The sequence below is a fragment of the Euwallacea similis genome, chromosome 4 (assembly GCF_039881205.1).
Source record: "Euwallacea similis isolate ESF13 chromosome 4, ESF131.1, whole genome shotgun sequence".
Lineage (NCBI taxonomy): Eukaryota > Metazoa > Arthropoda > Insecta > Coleoptera > Curculionidae > Euwallacea > Euwallacea similis.
In genome coordinates, this window is record NC_089612.1 from 6,528,194 (window position 1) to 6,548,130 (window position 19,937).

The following is a 19,937-nucleotide window of genomic DNA, read 5'->3' on the forward strand; positions in this document are numbered from 1 at the left end:
GTTCGCCTAGTTCGTGCTTTTAACATAAAACGCCGAATTTTACACAAGTGGAGGCACTTGAAAATATGAATTAAACACTAATTCACCATTGTTTAGTATTATTGCATCATTGCCAAGTTTAATTTCATAGCTTTTAAAGATTGACAGCCGTTTACATGACAACTGTGTAGGTGTAAACCTTAGAATATAAAACATCAGGAAGCAGGAATATGCGATCTTGTGCCGATGAGAAGCGCGACGGAAGTCGGCCATATTGGTCCTCCACAGTCTGTCATTGCTAACGAATTTGTATTGATATTTGGCCTGTGTTTCTCAATTTTTGATCGTTTAGTTGTATTTGTTTAAATATTATAGTCAATGTAGGATAATTTAAACTTTAAAAGTGATCGTGATTGAGTTATGCATTATTAGCCTTATTTACCAAGTTAGTGTTAAGTTGAACAATGGTGAACTGTGCAGCCAGTGGTTGTTCTTAGCGCCAAGAACTAAAACTATGGGAGAAATATTTCATGGGTAAGTACTTACGTATAAGTTATAGTGTCGCTTGATTAAAACAGCTGTACATGATGTTTTACATTCTAAACAGTAAACAACCGTGATACTTCTTGGTCTAACGTGCTTAGTGGTTACTTAATGGCGGCAAAGTTGAAACTGTCTATATAGGACCGGGTCCTGGGAACGAAGGTTTAAGGGCGCGTAATGAAGCTGCGCATCAAAATACTGTACATATAATTTAAGTAAAACATAAAAGTACATAATCAAAAAATAAAGATGTATACAATACACATGTACAGTACGCGACAATAAAATAGCACACAGTGAAATTTATGTCAAAAATCATTTGTAATGCATTTTATTTAATAATTTTTTATTAATTTATGTAATACATAACAAAGGAGAATGATTGCTTTACAATTTTTATGGAAAAGAGGTATTAATAAATAATACAATCAAAATCGTGAAAATTTAATGCGACAAAATAATAGCACATTTTGGTTTGATTTATCTCTGCGGTGATTCAGCGAATAGTAATTTGAAGTATTTATGCTTAAGTTTTTTCTATGAAGGATGAATTCCATACGTAATATAAATAAGTACAAAAGTACATACAAGTACGAAATTAAGTGACAGTGAAATCGCTAAGATTTTATGCTTATGGAAAGAAAAGTATTCAATATGAAAAATTGCCAAAATTGTGGGCAGAAGCCGCAAAGTAATATATAATTTAATTAAAAATCCCAGTAATTATGGCAAAAAAAAGGTAAGGGCCGACAACCAGCGTTAACAGACCGTGAGAAACGTATTATTTTGAGAGCAGCATCAAACTCTTTTGCTACGGCTAGAGAAATAGCTGATTCAGTGGGCATAAATACTAATATCAGAAACGTACAACGTGTACTTCAACATTCCTCAATCATACAACATCAAAAACTTAAAAAGAAACCACCCCTATCTTCAAGGCACAAAGAGGCTCGTTTGCAGTTTGTGACAAAACATCTGAAATCTATAAAAAAATTAAAACGTGTTATGTTTAGTGACGAAAAAAAATTTAATCTCGATGGACCAGATGGGTGGAATCATTAATATCATGATTTGAGAAAGGAAGAAGTTTATTTAAGTCGTCGGCAAATGGATGGAGGCAGCCTTATGATTTGGGCCAGTATCGGGTATAAAGGAAAGACTGAATTGAACGTTATTAAAGGACGGTTAAATAGTCGTGAGTACATAAAATTAATTGATACACAACTTAAAAAGTATGCTATACAAATATCAGGAGCAAATTCTATTTTCCAACAAGATAGCGCAGCTGTACACACCGCAAAGTGCGTTAAAAAGTATTTTGAAACCAATAATATTACTATTTTGGAATGGCCAGCAAGATCACCCGATTTGAATATAATTGAAAATTGTTGGGGCAAACTTGCAAGGGCTGTGTATAAAAATGGCAGACAATTTAATAATGCAGAAGATTTAAAAAAATGTATTATTTGTGAATGGAATAAGATTTCTAGAAAATATATTAAAAAATTATTCAAATCAATACCAGATCGTCTTATAGAGGTAATAAAAAATAAAGGTGGTAATACAAAGTACTAGCTTCAAAATGTATTAAGTTTTTTTAGTTAAATAATTGTAAAATTAGTTATTTTTGAAGGATGTGCTATTATTTTGCCGCGTTAAATTTTCACGATTTTGATTGTATTATTTATTAATACCTCTTTTCCATAAAAATTGTAAAGCAATCATTCTCCTTTGTTATGTATTACATAAATTAATAAAAAATTATTAAATAAAATGCATTACAAATGATTTTTGACATAAATTTCACTGTGTGCTATTTTATTGTCGCGTACTGTATATGAAACTTATCACAATACAATCGCGGCACGGTAAAATAATTAAACAATAAAGGAAATATAATAATTTAAGTCTCAATTTCAAATACGAACCATCGCCCCTTTTCCCAATAATGCGTCACAAGGCATTCCGTATGTTCAATATTAATTATTGGCGATTAATCCAGTCTTCGAGAGTGGTTTATTCTTGGTCAGAGTGGGCCTGCAATTAGAGAAACTCCGTTGAGATTTTTATCAGTGCTTTTCTAGGTGATGGAAGAGAGAGAGAGAAAGAGAGAAAGAGAGAGAGTCAATGTAATTCTCTGTTAATATTCTCTACACAATATTCAAATCTAAGATAGAATGGAAGTAAGCACGGGGCTCCGCGTGTACCAGGGTTGTACTTAAATCGATTTCAAAGAAACGGACAAAAATTAATTGAAAATAATATTTTTTTAATTAATGAGTTAAACGTTTATTTTTATATACATTTTAAAGAAGATAATAAAACACAAAGCAGCATTTGAAAATCTTAGAAACCTATTCATTAACTATTTACAAAGGTGATTACAAACTATAAATAGAAAATATGCAAATAATATTACATACCTTAAAACCAAGCATAATAATTTATAATATTAAACTAACAGAATTCTATGCTGAGTCATGTGATGAACTCAGTGTGAGACTGCTGCTGGAGTCATTCCCTACTTCAAACCTCGAGATGCTGATTTAGTTGTTGTTTGTCGATATTGATAATGATTGTTCTCGTGGCAATCTCCTAGTGAGACCTTCTGGGACGCTTCTTTAGCGGAGATGGCAAACAGGCACCAGAACTTTCTGTGTCGGTTTCAGACATACTCACCCACTTCCATAATACGTGCGGAATTCACGAAAAACTTGTATCACAATTTGGCACTTTGCTTACTATCACTTTGTATTTCTTGCGGTTAGAATGTTTGGGCTGTTCGGTTTATATACAAGGTGGTCCGCTTTTTTGTAGCAGAACTTTAACAGTCGATAGAAAAACTTATTTTAAGAAGAAGAAAATTTTATATGAACGTAGGCCCATAATCGCTTCGTTCTAAAGATACCGAGCGTTAACAACTTAAAAAAAATCGATTTTCATTTTAAGTTTTCAACGCCCGGTATCTCTAAAACGAAGCGTTTATGGGCCTATATTGGTGTGAAATGTTCTTCTTAAAAAAAGTTTTTCTATCGAGTGTTAAAGTCCTGCTACAAAAAGTGGACCGCCCTGTATATACTACAGCCGTTCGAGAAAAATCTCGAAAAGACCAGAAATTTGCTAAATAATTTTATGTTATTTAGTTGTTTCTTTCTTTCTCTCACTTATGGCGTTTTAGACAGAGAACACTCACACCTAAATACGGCGCTGCACTCATCTTGCAGCCAATGGCATTTAATGTTTACAGCAAATTTTTGTTTACTTCCACTCTATCTTAACTTTGAACGTAGTATAAATACTGGTTAATTATTAGGTATACGAGTATTATAGTCATGCCGAAGGGTAGGTATGGAGAGTTGTTTTAGTATTGAAGTTCAAACGCTACACATGGGTCAGTTTAGGTTAAGACTTAGGTCATCGATTACTGATCTTACATCTCTCCGAAAGTGATACTTTTTTGCGCATTCAAAGTTTTGTGACTGGCGCACTCATGTTTCAAGATACCGCTAGGAGTGTCGCCATTTTTGAGCGGAGGGTTGATATTAATAGTGACGCGAGACACTGTCTCATAGTGGTCATCGGTCAGATCACTTGTCGATTTAGCGAAGGCTTTCGATAAGTTATTTAGCGAGATACGGACTGCGCCGTTTCTCTGAGTTTTGATCTGAGACTCCCCCAGCAAATTCTCCTAAAAAATCTTATTAGCTCGTACCTCCAGCGAGCTCGAGCCTACTCACCATAGACTCAGTCCTCTTTTTCAAATTGGATCTGTTCAATGTCTGCGTCAGCTCTGAGGCCAAACGATTTCCCAGGTTCTCGTCTTTCCCTAAAGCAGGTTCTCGATTATTCTGCAAGAAATCCAACTTTCCAGGCGGCCTCCTTGCAGTCGCATACTCCCCTATTGTGATGCTCACAGGCCTGTTTCGGCGTATGGTACTGCACCCCGACTGACTGGACAAAGTCGCAGACAAATTCCTCTTTTGGAAGTAGGTGCTGGGAGGCCTGGGCTTGACATTTGCGGGACTGTTGATTCGAAATGACTCCAGGGACTCCATTTCAGCGGAATTTTGATTTTGACATCCCGAGGTGGTACTGGCCAGACTGACAGTGTCGTAGTCGGGGGTAGGACACGGGGGCGGCTGCGGAAAAGCCTTATTTGGTTGCTGTGACGAGAGCACGGAATATTTTACTGGAACTGGAGGCGCCTGTTTCGATTTGTTGGTGCTTTTGAGGGTGTTTGAGCGAGATGACGGTGAGCAGGAGTTCCCCACCAGCTGAGGGGGCTAAAATCGAATTTTTTAAAAACTGGAATTGTATTAAATGAGTGCGTACAGGAGGAGGAGGAGGAGGCGCCGGGCTAAGTCCGTTGGTTCTGCACGCGATCAGTCTTTTGGATTCGTCAGAGGCACCATTCTGAAGGTTGTTCAGTCGCTCGGAGAGTTTTTGCGATAGTTCGTTAGTTTTGTTGATGTTGTTGAGCCGGTCCTAGAAAAAAAAACCTAATAAGCTAAAAGCAGTTTTATCGTACGTATTCAAAGAGGCAGAGCGTAAAAATACTTTATGGATAGTGTCAAGCCGGAATACTGGACATGCGTAAAACGGTAAAACTTTTCCCTTTGAAAGTAGACAGAAAGAAAAGAGGGAGTAAGTGCAAATGCTAACTAAGGTGTATGCTAGGAAAACAAATAAGTGACGAATACAGTGAGACCACCTCGTCGAATAATGTGAGGAAATAAAAATTTCCAAATTTTTTAACCGACCTTGTACGGTTAGCGAATTTCCCGTAATTAAACGTCAGAGATTCCCCTCTCCCCTTATCTACGTCTTTATCCCCATAAATAAAAGTAATCAAACGAAATTTGGAATTGCGGTGAATCTTTGAATTTCCCTTTGCATCGTTTGACTTCGCCCGCATATTCGAATTTACCATAAAAGCTAGAGCTTTCATTTAACTTACAGAGTTAAAAATATTTTTTTAATATGCAAAGAGGTAATAGCATCGGCTAATATAAACAAAAAAGTCTTAGTAAACATGGGTTCACAAAGTAACGGTTTCGGAAATATAGGAGGTTATTCCTTTTTATCTCCTTTTTTTATTTTGCAAAAACTAACATTTTCTTATCACGGCATAAACAATTAAATGTTTGATCGTTGTCAGTACATAAGTTTTCGTTTGCTATGGCTGTTTAACTGACATACATTCTCGCCTTTAGACCATAGACAACAAATGTGGTGCCAGTATGAGGGTGTTCCAACTCATTTTTTGATTTATTATTAGCACTTTCGACTTGTTACCAAGCATTTACACCGATCTTTTCCACATAGATGGGTAGGAAGAGGCGGACCTGTATTATGGTCTACAAGATCTCCTGATTTAAGCCCTCTAGACTTTATTTTTTTGAGATATTTGAAAACATTAGTTGATGGTACTCCAGTAAATAGTCTCGATGAGCTGCAGCTACGAATTAATTAAAAATGTCAACAAATTAAAGTCAATAAAGAGGATTTTAGAAAGAGTTCGAATATCTTCTAGACAAAGATCTCGTGCCTGCTTGGAAATGGAAGGAGGGCACTTTGAACATCTTATGTAACTTTATTTTTTGTTTTTGCTATAAGTTTGTGTTGTTTGTTTGTACACAATAAATAAGTAATAAATAATTGCAAATAAACGTTTCAAAAAAGAATAATCTTCCATATCTCCGAAACTGTTACTTACGAATCCATGTTTACTAAGAGTTTTTTGTTTATTTTAGCGCATACTATTATCTTTTTAAATATTTTACACTGTTTTTTTAACGTCCTGTATACATCGGATTATGGAAATCACACGTTGAATTCGAACCTGCATAGTACGATGGGTGCCCCCATAACAGAGCGCGGTACTTTCTAGTTTTTGCTTTTGAGCTGAAAAAACTATAACGACGCAGTCAACGTCGCAGTTGGCTAAAAACCTAATTAATTTAAGTTAACTGCAATAATTCAACTACAATAATTAAAAATGCTGATTATTATTGCTCGAACAAAATATCATTACCCGTATCCTTGCATCCATCAAGCGACTCATTTCCTCGTTATTGTGGAACCCGAAACTTGAGCTCCGTAATTATTGCATAATTTCATTAAATAGACATATTTTTTAATAGAAATTTAGCAACGGACTGAACCAATCTTGCGTTTACCAATACCTGCAATTTTTTCCGCACTCTTTATCACGGTGTGTACCTGAAAATTTGACGGTGGGCCAAAGGTATTTGGGGAGTTGCATAACAAAAGCAATAATTCTTGTTAAAAGAGTTGAATTACATCTCTTAATATTAGAAAACGATTACATGTTTATGCATGAGAATCGAATCGTTTTAATTAAGGAGTTTCTCTTGTCTATTACACTGCTGGTAATAATTTCTATTCAAGCTTTCAATGCTGAATATCTATTAGCAAAGTTTCTGCTGAAATCACATCACAAGCAAAATCGCGCCAATTTGTTTAGTGCAATAACAATAATAATGAAAATACAATATACTATGTAGCTCACTTCGTAAGTTTGCAGTACGAAAGCCGGTCCATCTCTGTTCGCCTTCATTTGGCTTGTTCAGAACATCAGAAACGCGTTTGTATAATGGAGCTGCCGCCGCGAAATTTCACACAAAACTAAACAATACGAACAGCAACAAATAGGCAAAAAGTATAAACAATTAATTTAGCAGCGTCGTTTATCGCGCGCAAGTTGTACTCGCCCCGGCTGAATTGTATTAAAGCTGCGCAAGCATCAAAGTAGCTGTTGAAATGGCACGAAAATTAATGTACAAACTCTAGTACAATTTTGAGGCAAACTGAGACCCCACAGAAAGCGATAATTAATAATTCTACTGCGGGTTGTGTTTTCACAGATTTTAGGATTATCGCTTCACAACGTAAATATTTAGCAACGATTCCAAAGATCGTAATTAAATCAGGCCTAATGTGGCCTGATCCATTGTAGTGCCAACGTAACATGTAACACGAAGATGGTGGTTCGCACGATTTACGGAGAAACCCGTGGTTATTATGCCAATTTTGTTAGAGGGGCAAATGCTATAGATTACAGACATTTTTATCAATGTAATGCACCATTGTTTCGCGTTTCGACCTGCCAATTCAGAATCAATTACTCAAAATATGTCAATAGTCTTAATGATTTACACATCTGACATCAGTTCCATTTATACCACGCTATAATAGGTATCTAGGTATCTAATCTCTCCAGATGACATATGTGTGTACAATATTCTTCGAATTCAGGAATGTTGTAGACAGAGTAATGAGTATTTTCCCAAACAAAACAATAATTTAACTGTTCTGTTTCCATTGATCGCATGCTGTTGTTCTTATTGCGATAATCGAGCAAGATAACATATAAAACCATAGTGTCAAACGAAAACAGATTTCAACAGAAAACAATGCACGGGCACAGCATTAAAGAGAGTTCAGATTAGTTCCGGTTAGTACGATTTTATAATTTTTATTTTACCAATGCACTTTAGCTCCGCCATGTTGTCAAGAATAGTTCTACAATTTTTCAATTTAAAGTAATATTTTGTAGTACTTTAAAAATTCACCTTGTATAATACGAACATTTTCCACTGAAGTTCAGTAAATCAAGACCTATTGGACACATTTTCAAAGACTTTAACAAGTATAAATGAAAGAGACAACTTGCTGAGTCACAAAATATTATAATACGCTAATGACGTATTGTATGTTAAAACCTCTACAAGTTTTCTGTAATCTAAAAAAACAGATCAATAAAAATAGGACGCACAGAAATAAATTTCAAGTAAAATGCAGTAACAAAGTATCAAAGTGGTACCAAAAGAGGTTAAAAAATTGAAAACATCAAAGAAAAATCTGTCGTACACCACTAAAAATTCGTAGACAGGGTGAAAAAGTACTGCGTTTTTTACCCTACACAAAATCATATCAAGAAGAGAATAACATATATAAAATTGAAATTTTTCTATTGCATCTTAACAGAAATGCGTAAGCAGCTTTGGAATGTAAAAGTACAAATAATAGAATAATATTCACCAATAAGCAAATATTGAAGCAATTTTATCAGGACTTGCCTCGTTTTGATCTGCTGTAGAAGTGTTTATACTTTTCTCAGGATTATCTATGTGATCTACTTCGGTCGATTTGAACATTTTTTGATGGGCTTTCTTGAACTCGTCCATCAGCTTGCTGTGTTGGTGCTGACGGTCTGAATCCACGCTTTTCAGTATCTTTTTCTTCTGGAGCTGATCATCTATTGAGGTCTGCTGAATCTTTTTCTATAACAAGAAAGAAAAGACAAAAAGTAATTCCCGTTTATAATAGAAATAAAGAGAGAAAAAAAGGTAACGGGTAGATTGAGATGAGGGTAAATTGGCAGCAACAACAGGCCCGTAACAGTGGTACGCATTTGCCTTTAATTTTTCGATAATGTATTTGTCGAAGTGTCGTATTGACAGCATATCCGAATTTGATTGATTATTGGTGACATCCATTTTGGCATTCAGTATACTGAAGTAAGTTATACAGGGTGTCCCTAAAATGACTATACAACTCTTGACCAAAAATTCCTGTACCAAAAATAAGGCGTTCTATGTAAACTTACCTATATCCAATGTGGCTTCGTTTTGCCTTTACAAAGCTTCAAAGTTCTCAAATTAATATCATTTTTTCGAAATAATAGCTAAACGATTTTACCGATTTTCATTAATTTTGGAACTAAGAGTTGCTATCTAAACTAGCATGTTTAGAGGTGAGCAGGATCTTTTCTTAATGCGTGGAATTAAAAATGGCGCATGGTTCTGAAATAAAAATTTGTGTTTTTGACATCCCCTGTAAAAATGACTTTAATTTTTTTCTCTGCCACTAGTTGACTTTATTTTGAAATTTTTTTGTCTCTTGTAAAATTTTCGCCAGGCATACAGTTTTTCTACAAAAAAATTATTTATGATATCTTGAAATTCATAATTGTTGTGAAAACAACGTTAAAAAAAATGTTTTGCATTTCCTACGCAACAATAAAATAAATATTTCGTACATCTGACATACCGATAGTGTTTACCATAGTTGTTGTTAATCGGAGTTGAATTTATTGTAAATTAAATAATTTTTGGTATTTCAAAATGGAACATTATTTTATCGCTGAGAAGGTTCACATGCTTTTAGTATATGGATTCTGTGAAGAAAATGGACGTATGAGCGTGAGAGTCTATCACAACAATTAGCCAAATCGCAGAATTTCGAACCATCAAGCTTTCGCGAGTATTGAAAGGCAACTTAGGAAAACAGGTAGTTTTAATCCAAATAATTGTAATCGAAGATGCTAACGCTGAAAAACGCTAAAAATTGAGAATGAAAAATATGGTGTCATCCCAGTTGATTGATAGAGAATATCTATAGAAGTAGAAGGTACCAAAGAAATCCGTTTCTAATCGAGTTCCCAATAATTCCCAATATAAAAATAAATAATAAGAGGCCTGCCAAAGGTCCATCGAGAGGTAGAATTAAATTTATATATTTATTGCAAATATTGAAATAGTTGCCTGCATGAGTTAAACACATTAAATTAATAAAATTCGCAAATTGTGGACAATTTGGTGAAGGAAATTTTTGTCCTGCAGATCGTAACACGATGATTATGATTATTGTTCATACAAGAATTAAATTTATAAGCTCATGTATATTATTTAGCCCTAGAAATGGTTAAGTTTTTAATAGACCGAGGCAAAATGTTAAGGTTGATAGTGACTTTATCTTTATTATGTACATATGTATTATATATTAATTATGAACATGACGTATTTAATATCGTATGAAATTCTAAATTAGTATTGTTCTCCAAAAACCTCAGGCTTATTTGTGGACCAAGTTCTTTCTCCAATAGGAAATGTATTTTTCATTCCGTCAGGGTATGTTGGCATAATGAAATTGTTACTTTGAATTCGCACCTTTTTCCCATTTTACTAAATCTGGAAATGTTACGTGTTTCGTTTCTAAGACCGATCACATTTACAAAAGGCAGGTTGTGCCGATATTATTTCGTATATGATTCACTCGAATGTTAGCGCAGCGGTGAGCAAAACGTTCGTAATTCGCGCTGCACTAATAATCGGGATAACCGGGTTTTCTTTTGTTCTAAAGACTTATGAGATACGCTGTTAGTAGATCCATAACTTAGTGAGTGAAATTAGGTGGCATTTAATTGTCAATTTGTTAGTGAAAATGTATTTTTTTTAAATTATTTCATAATGTCAATTTCTGGACAATGGTGAATGCGCAAACGTGTTTTAACTCTGTGTTTACCTCAATATAGTTATATCCACATTTAATGATTATTTTTTCAAGGATTCCATTCCTGACCAATGGCGAAGGCAAAGTTTTTACAAAATCGAAGCAATTTTAGTAACGTGACGGTGTGATTTTACAAAATTATCATAATTTTTATAAATTAATAACTGATTTAACAGCTCCCATTTTCTCTCCCTACAGTTGTTTATTTTCTTCCTTCATCTTTTATTCTCTCTTTATTATTTGTTATAAGTTTTAAGTATTAATATAGGCCAAACCTGTCTTCTTTGAATCTCTAACGCAATTGCTGATGACAAACTCGTGTTGGTGACGCTGCTCGTGCAACTGCTTTTACTCGCCAAACTGCAAAAACTGCTGTTCGATGCACTTTTCGCCAGTTTCAAGTGTCCATTTTCGCTCCTAATAGCCTCCGAACCTCCCTCAGTTCTATGTACCTCCACCAATACAGTTTTGGTCTCTCTCTGCTGCACTGTTGTCGAGGAAATCTCCTCATTCGGTGCTTTATTGTTGATTGATCTTAGATTGAGACAGGCATATTCGTCGACTATCGGCACCTCGGAACCATTGTTGTGGATCGTGGTACCGTTTGCCGATAAATTAATTATTGTTGGTTTGAACAGGGGTTTGTCCTCTTGGTCGTCGTCCCAAGATTCCCATTTTTTTACGTTTGCCACTGTAGAAAATATCAATAAATTAGAGGTAGTTTTAAACCTACAGGGTCAAAAACCTACAATTCTTGAACTTATCGAGATGATTGAGTCTCTCCCCCAAATCCAAGTTTTCTTCGGTCACAATTGAGAGCCTTTTCGACTCGGACCAGGAGGGACTTTGATCACCGGTCACGGAACTGGCAGAGCTATTGTACCCACTAGATTCGCCGGGGAAAAGCTCAGAACCCGCTCCTTTTCTTATAACCATATTGAGCTGTCGGCAGGCCTTCATCAAACTGACCGCCTGCATTAATACAATTTAAACTATTTGGGAGAAGCAAAGTCACGGGTAAAAAATACCTCATTAAAAGGTATATCGGAAAAATCCACGTTATTGCAATGCAGGATTTGGTCTCCAGGTCGGAGGCCCGCTTCCCGGGCTATTCCACCCTCTTTGGTGAATTGCACGAATATGCCCGGTTTCCATTCAGGTCCTTTGCAAATTCTGAAAAAAAGTTGTTATTAAGTTGATGGTTTTGGAGTTTATTTAATTGATTACCCACCCGCATCCTAATTTGCTCTTTGGGGCTACCATAACGGTTATTCTGACGTCGCTGTGTTTCTCGCTCAATTGCGGGGAACCTCTCGAAGGAGAACCCGTATCGGTGATGATTTGCCAACTCAGACCGTCATTCTTTTTACTAATACAATATCGTTCAGACAAACAGTTAAGGACGTATACGTTGTTCCCACTTATTAAAAATATTATATATTTTTTTAAATTTAGAAATATAAAAAACATCTGTTGCCCCTGTATAAAACTTATATAGCTGTATAAAGCTAAATTTGACATACGAGTGAGGTTAAAAATCTAATAAATCTTCAATTTTTGTAGTCATGTGTTATATTTCCATACTTCTAGCTTGTCAAATGTTGGAATTTGATATTTGTTAAAGTTTGGAATTTTTAACGTATACGGAAAAGTAGATACAAACAAAGATTTCTAATCTTACTCATGTGGCAAATTCGTATGCTAGCACTGTCCGTTATTTATTTAGGGGAAAACAATAATTGATTTCCACCACTTTACCCAATTTTTAATAAGTTGAAACAGCATATATTTCACGACTTACTCTTTTACTGGTATCATCCCCACACCTGAAATGGAAAAAAGCAAAACATGTATGGTAATCACCGTCCAAAGCAATGATATTAAGCAATTTGTTAACACTGAAACATCTCCATTTCACCGATTTTTTACGCGTCCCTAATTCGGTAAAAGTGAAATGAAGAGTGATCGTCTATCAAATTCCAATTTAGAATTACTCTCCCGCGGAATGGGACCATACAATTTAACACCCAACAGATTGCAGCGGTTGGAAATTACTTTCTCATACATCAATAATAATTTTAATATTTCTATCGTTAAATAAACACATTCCAAGAAAGCGAGAATTCCGCGTTTGTATATCTGATTTAATCACAAATTACAGTGGTTTATAACCACTGTAATAATTCGCTGCTGTGTTCAGTGGTCCAATCACTCCTAGATCCGCCACTGACTGTGGCATAGCTAAGGTTTACTGTAATATGAAAAACGTGCGTTTGTGGAAATTCTGAAAAATCATTTAAGTACGCCATTGGTTTTCGGAAATGTTGAAATATTGAGGCAAGACATCCCTGGAATTTCTCTATAAGCTCTCAACATGTCAACCTATATATAAATCGTTTCCCTTTTTCTTTCTTCCTTCCAATTGCACGCCCTTTTTGAATTGTCCATGGATTCTGATTTTTACATCAAGTTAAAATTGAAACTCAGTAGTTTGCTGCTTTAAATTAAAGTATTCACTGGTGTCCTAAGACATATACGAAACGGTGCATTTTCATAAATTTCAATGCGATTTTGTGCATTTAATTGCAACAAGTGTTTACAATAAATTCTTAATAAAATAAACAAGAGAAATTATTCTGGAATCCTAAAAAATTGAGATGCGCCAACGACGTACTGTATATTAAGTATTGTTAACAGGTCCGGCCCATACGAATTTGTTTGCACTGAAGCTCACTTAGTTGTAGATCCGTCACTGATCGGATTGTTGCAATTGGATTTTTGTTTTCAAGCTAACTTAACCGCAAGTTTCGACTAAGCAAAAGGTTTGGACTATTACATAAGAATTGAGAAAAAGGAGCATATTTCTTTAGGTGCCTAGGTATTTATTGAACGTATTTATTTCTTTTTGGTCACAACAAGCACATATGTTTGTTGATTAAATATAACAGATGTTTGTAAAAAACAAATAGTCTCGTCGTGATTTCACTCTCTTTCACTTTTTGGCAAATTTGTCCTATATTCAAATAAAATACATAAAGAGCCTTGAACTTTAACTACAGCGCTTCGCCATTCCGGAGTATTCCCCATTCTTATTTGCATTGCTTCGATGGCTTCGCGTGTATACCTGTAGCCACCTATAGCGAGGAAACGATCTCTGGCCATTGATTGTGGTTTTTTAATTTTAGATTTACTGTTAACCACGATCATTTATTTTCCCCTGTAAATGGCAACGCGTCACTGTTCTTTTGTTTTTTAATGACAGGAAAATGTCACAATAATTTGACGATGTTGGCAATTGTTTCGAATTTAATCAGAGTCCAATTCCATTGGAACAAGTGAGGGTGACAAAGAAAATTTTGTCAGACGTTAAATTTTGTCAGCATCGTCAAAAATTGTGTTCTCACTATCACATGTTCCTATAAAATCAAGTTCCAGGTGTTCTTTAATAAAATACCTACATAATTGAATCGCGTAACAGCTAATTATCGTACATAGATGTAGTTAAGATAGGGCATGCCCAGAGCAGATCGCATAATGAGTTGAACAGTAAAAATGCCAACCTTTCCACCTCAATGAGCATCCGTTTAGTTTCGGCCATTAGCAAGCAGGTTTGAAGTATTCTCATCGCACTTGTTAGCGCCTATCTTTATGTATAAAAGTTCTAAATTTCAACGGATTCTCTTATATAGCCTACATTGATCCTGCACCTGCATCTTTGCATATCATTACCAGTCTGAAACTCACCTCTAACTTTCAAGGTAAGATGAGTGTGATTAGAGATCAGTTGCAGAACCTCTTTGTGGACGGCGTCATCCACTGTGTAGCCATTGATGCGGACTATTTGATCTCCCACCTGAAATACGTATATAAGATCAACAACTTTCGTATATAGCAAGCTCAGGTTGAATTGTTGTACATAAGCCCACCTAAAGTGTCTTTGGAAGATTGTTATTTTAATGACTTCTAAACTGGTTTCAAAGGATGTGGTAGATTATACAAAAGTACCGTGTTATGGTTGTTTCTGTGCGCTAACAATTTCGTTAACTAAACCTACGGTTTACTGTGTGATATTGCTTATGGTAAAATGTACTTAGAGGAGGTTACTAGCGGACTTCTGGGAATTAGTAAAATTTCAACTAATTTGGAGAGGCGAAACTAATCATTTGTTAATTTTTCTGAAAACTGAGAACAATGCCCCATTCAGTTTAGGTCATTGGAAAAAATCTCTTTTCGTTAAAATCTATCATTGCTGATCAACATCAAAATTTTTTTCAAACAAAAACATGTTTTGTCCATAAAATTTCGTAATTGACCCCATTTTTGTCCTAGAAAATGTTGATTTCTCATTGCTCCCATTGTATGCTTAAAATTGAAACGTTAATCTCATATGACTATGGTGTGCTCTCTAGATCATGTAGCCGTCCTTAGCTTTCGCACTACGATAAATTGATATGGATTGAACCCGTTGCAATTGCAATAAGACTCTAATAATTAATTTAACATTATGAGTGCTCTTTGGGAGCGAGCTTGAAATACACTATTCTTTAGATATTTATATACAGGGGGTCCGTGTCGGAAGCGCAACCATCGGGAATCTTGGTAACCATCAAAGATACGAGGTCAGCTAAATTGACTTTTCGATAACTATTATCAATTTTGTTTTATTCTTATGGGCACCATCTTAGATTTTTACTTTTTACCTAACATATGATACATCATGGTAATGAAAAAAATGAAATTTAAAAATTGATCGCAGCGTCAAGGATCATGTTGGTTATTTGATCTAGAGAGCAGGTGATAGTGATATGAGATTGACGTTTCAGTTTTAAGCACACAGTAGTAGCAAATGTAAATTTTTCAGGACAAAAGTGGAGTTAATCACGAAACGGTTCTATCCATAAAACTATTTTTTCTTTTAAAAAGCGTTCTCGTGGATATTTAGTAGCAAAAACTAATAGATTGTAATCAAAAGAGATTCTTTCTAATAACAATTTCAATTAATTTGATTGATTTGATTTGGAAACGTGGTCACCTCAATCTTTGCCAAATCGGACGCCATTTTCTGGTACCCTTTCAATACATTTCGTGCAGTTGTTGCGAACGCAAATTAAAATACCCAGGGGATATTGTTAATTCGACCTTCTGATGATGCCTCACGTTACTATTTTTCATAATATATTATCACACCTTATGGACACTTGAGCCCACACTGCGGTCATTAATTTCCAAAGAAACTGCGTATGTCATTAATTCCACTCTCCGCTTTCGGTATGGTATCACTAAATGTTAAAGGAGTGCTCGTGGTGCTGCAGGTGAATTGTTTTGTAAGATGTGCTACATTTACGTTCTCCTGAACGCGCCCACAACTATAGATTTAGCCACGCACTTCTTCACCTATCATAGAAGATGAATCTTAATGTAAAAAAGATATTTAAATGATAATAATTTTGACCTGTTGCGAGAAATTGTTGCAAACCCATGTGTGATTAAGATAATGATTTGGTATTATTTCGTCACGCTCCAATTGGTCCTACGAATGATAAATAATAAGAAGTCAATACACGAAGTAGTATGTGGATTGTTACTTCAAGAGTTTTAGAAATTTTGTTTGATATTGAAGGGAAATCAAAGTGGAAATATTACAGCTTCAGCGCACGTGCATGAAATGCTACGAGATCAGGTTTCACTTAGAAGACGTTGTTTAAACTATCTATAACGACTAGTCAGATTTTGAAGGCTTCCAAAGTTAATATGGGGCTTTCGCACGCAAAATTATTAACGCATGGCCTTACATTTGATTACAAACAAAATAAAAACCGGGCGCGCGTGAATTTGCCCATTTATGCAAAATTACGGGGAAAGTTAAAATTCACTTTCCTCCGCGCTCATTATTAGTTTAATAACCGTCATTGTTTATTACCAGTGAGAAATACGACAATTAAACAATTTCAATGGGCACACGTCTGTCGTAATTGCTCCGAATGGGATGGGATTTTATAATAATTTAGTGAGAAAATTGCACTATTTATTTCATTCCCCAGTTCGACCTCAAACAATTCTCTTTGTTCGGTTAAAAAGCCATTAAAAGGTGACTTATGAATAATTACGTAAACGATACTTACGCGCAATCCCTGTATATGGGCCTCGGACCCAATCTCCACGTGAGAGACGAAGATTCCAGTCCCATGTTCTCTGCCTCCTCGTATACTGAACCCCAGAGAAGGACCATGGCGGTACGACAGGCCCGGAGGTGGTAATGGGCCGTTGGCTGGTCTCACTAACCTGAAGGAGAATATACATGCATAATCATAATGTGAAATGTATTTTATAATTGCTGTTTGAAACAAGTATTGTAATAATGCCGGTTTAAGAACCTCTTACTCCTATGTCCGGTCAAGCAAAAAAACTTCTCTATAATGAGCCTAATGAGCGCAAACAACAGGAAAATAGTAAACCGATGTATCTAGTGCGTTTACCTTAATTAGCGGTTTGTTTAAATATTGTTCAATTAGGCGGTTTCCTTTATTTTTTTTTTGCTTTCACACAAATTTGAGCGAAAGTCGTCGCGCAAGCAAAAATTGTTATCCAACGATTGCTCCATTGGCTGCTGATAACAAGAAGCAGGTAATTTAGGAAGCAGCAGTGCAGGACAAGGCATCTCGAGCTAATTAGAAACAAATTGATCACGCTACATTAAATTTCAATATTCGAACAATTAAACTATTATTACGTACGCCACTCTGGTGGGCATTGACTTTAAGAAACCGTTAGAGTAGTTCTGAATCATTTCTTTTTAGCAGATTGATGTAAGTACGTACAAGGTGACCCAAAATTATACATTCGCATGACTGCCTGTTTAAGATACAATACCTAATTCAATCAATCTGTGTATGTATTATGTATCGAAATGAAAAAAAAAACACTAAAAACCTCAACATCTCGATTATTTCGAAACGCTGTTTTATTTGAATTAATTCGAACTACTTTGTGCGATTTGGGAGATGCTGTAAAACTAAGGTCCCTAAAATGCTTTTCCCAGGCTCCAGGATCTCAATTGATCCAGGATCAATACCAGGATTATAACTCTTGTTATTTCGCCGTGTTTACGGTTCGAGCAAAAAATAAAAGTCACAGTTAATATTATAATGTTAAATTGTACAGGACGATTGTAAAGTACATCATTAAGACCCGAACATCAAGTTTAAACCCTGAAGCGCGCAGCGGTTGGGAATCTAAGCCGCGAGGGTCAAAAGTATTTCACAACAGCGGTGTGTATACAACTTTTTCCAATACTAAATTTGATAAAACTGCAACAAACTCAACTAAATTAAGCGTGTATTAAACTCGAAAGACACGAGATAAGGTCAAACAACCTTTTGAATCATAAAATCAATGGTAACATTTGACGTTAATTTCCATGGCAACCATAAGCAAAACAACAATGAGAATGATAAGAACACTGTGGCCAATTAGCTCCCTAAATAAATAACGATTCATACACGTGTTATTATTAATCTGTTATTCAACTGTACAAAAAAAAGCGAGAAAGCGTGTTTTACGGTCATACCCAATAATGGTGTCATTTAAACCTAGTAGTGAAAAAACATGTTTATTGTGCTTTCGATGGGATTATTCAATTCTGGATTCGTCGATAAAATTGGTGAGTAATTTTTCCATCTTTTTTTACCGTATTTTCTCCCTCATTGCTGCGTCCCTGATTTTTTCCAAATTAAGTTCTAATATCAAAAATCGAATTTTGTAGGGAGTTGTCGTTGAAATTACTTATCATATAAAGGATGTTTCAAAAAGGAGGAGGTTATAGAGCACATTGCAGTCGAACATTTTTGCATATAAATCCCTAGTTAAAAATAAGCTGTTTCTACTCTGGAGCATTTTTGCCAACTTCAAGTTCTAACATGATATTGATAAATAGCGATTTTATCCTCACTGCACCGAATTGACTGTTTCACATTTTGCAACGAAATTTTGCTTCTAAACTACTGAAATGGTGCAATTTAACCTGCCGGATTTTTCCCTCTGGAGTTACATTAATGGCATTTCAATTCACTACTTGAAGCGTTTCGCCTAAATTCCCTCAAATGGGGAAAACTCTGAAAAAGATGTGTAAAAGTATTTAGGCTCTTTAAAACCTCGTTGGGAATTTAAGATGTTTTTCTGGAGTGGAAACAGGCCCAAATGAGGCTCATTACAATTATTATGACCTAACATTTTTTTAAGTCTCCGTAAGTAGGAATTCTAATTCGAACAACTCAGTATAGCATTGTTATGAAAATAACACCTCAAAATGAATTATGTGCATTATTAAAACATCGCGCGACTGCTTACCTTACGGTCCTTACTCGGTTATTTCGACTTCCGCAACTCTCGCTGATGGTCTCCGAGGACATGGTGGAATAGGCGTACTTGTGGTGCTGCATCACCCCCATACCGATAGTACCGTACTCCATGGCTAACATGGCGGAGACATGCTGAAAATAACGACACTGCTGATAATGAAGTTTTTCTGCGACTAAACTATGCTAAAGCCATAACAATAAAATAAGACTGAAAACACGTTTTAATTATTCCGAGAAAAAAGGAAAAACAGTCGTCTCAACTCGCATTTTCTCTTGCCATTTATACACAATTGATCCTTTTCAGTGTCTTGATGGGCAGTTTGGATTTTCACCGCCAATAATCGAGATAAGAGATTATTCGATTTCTGAGGAATCACTTTCTCTTTGATCTGAATTGAAGTGGAAGCTCGTCTCCACAAATAAAAGAAACCGCCGCGGTTGCGAAATTAGGTACCTGTTTAAAGTTCCTCGATAATCGCACCAATTTACTTACCGTCATTTGGAATTATCACTAAATCATTTACATACAGAAGACCTTCAGTAAAGGTAACGGTATGCTTTATATGCAACGTTACACCATGACTAACAGCCGGCGATAATAGTGATTTCGAATAAGTATGCAAGAAAATGAGGCTACGATGACAGCTGAACGACCTTCGAAGAGAGCTGAATGTTCATTTTTATAATCCTGAAGACATTTTTATTTTGTGTATTAATAATATCAAACTACCAGTAAACGCT

General features: G+C 35.5%; 1 protein-coding gene across 1 annotated transcript; it reads right to left on the reverse strand.

Moving 5' to 3' along the window:
• Positions 1-824: 824 nt before the first annotated feature.
• On the reverse strand, positions 825-19,710 carry LOC136408494 (uncharacterized). The gene is made up of 14 exons (XM_066389486.1): positions 19,690-19,710; positions 19,186-19,328; positions 16,962-17,121; positions 14,584-14,692; positions 12,641-12,665; positions 12,071-12,208; positions 11,868-12,012; positions 11,589-11,811; positions 11,115-11,530; positions 8,625-8,828; positions 4,855-5,007; positions 4,260-4,805; positions 3,957-4,210; positions 825-2,559 (listed from the first exon to the last, which is right to left on the reverse strand). Exons 1-14 carry the CDS (start codon positions 19,693-19,695, stop codon positions 2,502-2,504), a joined length of 2,580 nt encoding a protein of 859 aa, XP_066245583.1. The 5' UTR covers positions 19,696-19,710; the 3' UTR covers positions 825-2,501.
• Positions 19,711-19,937: the final 227 nt, after the last annotated feature.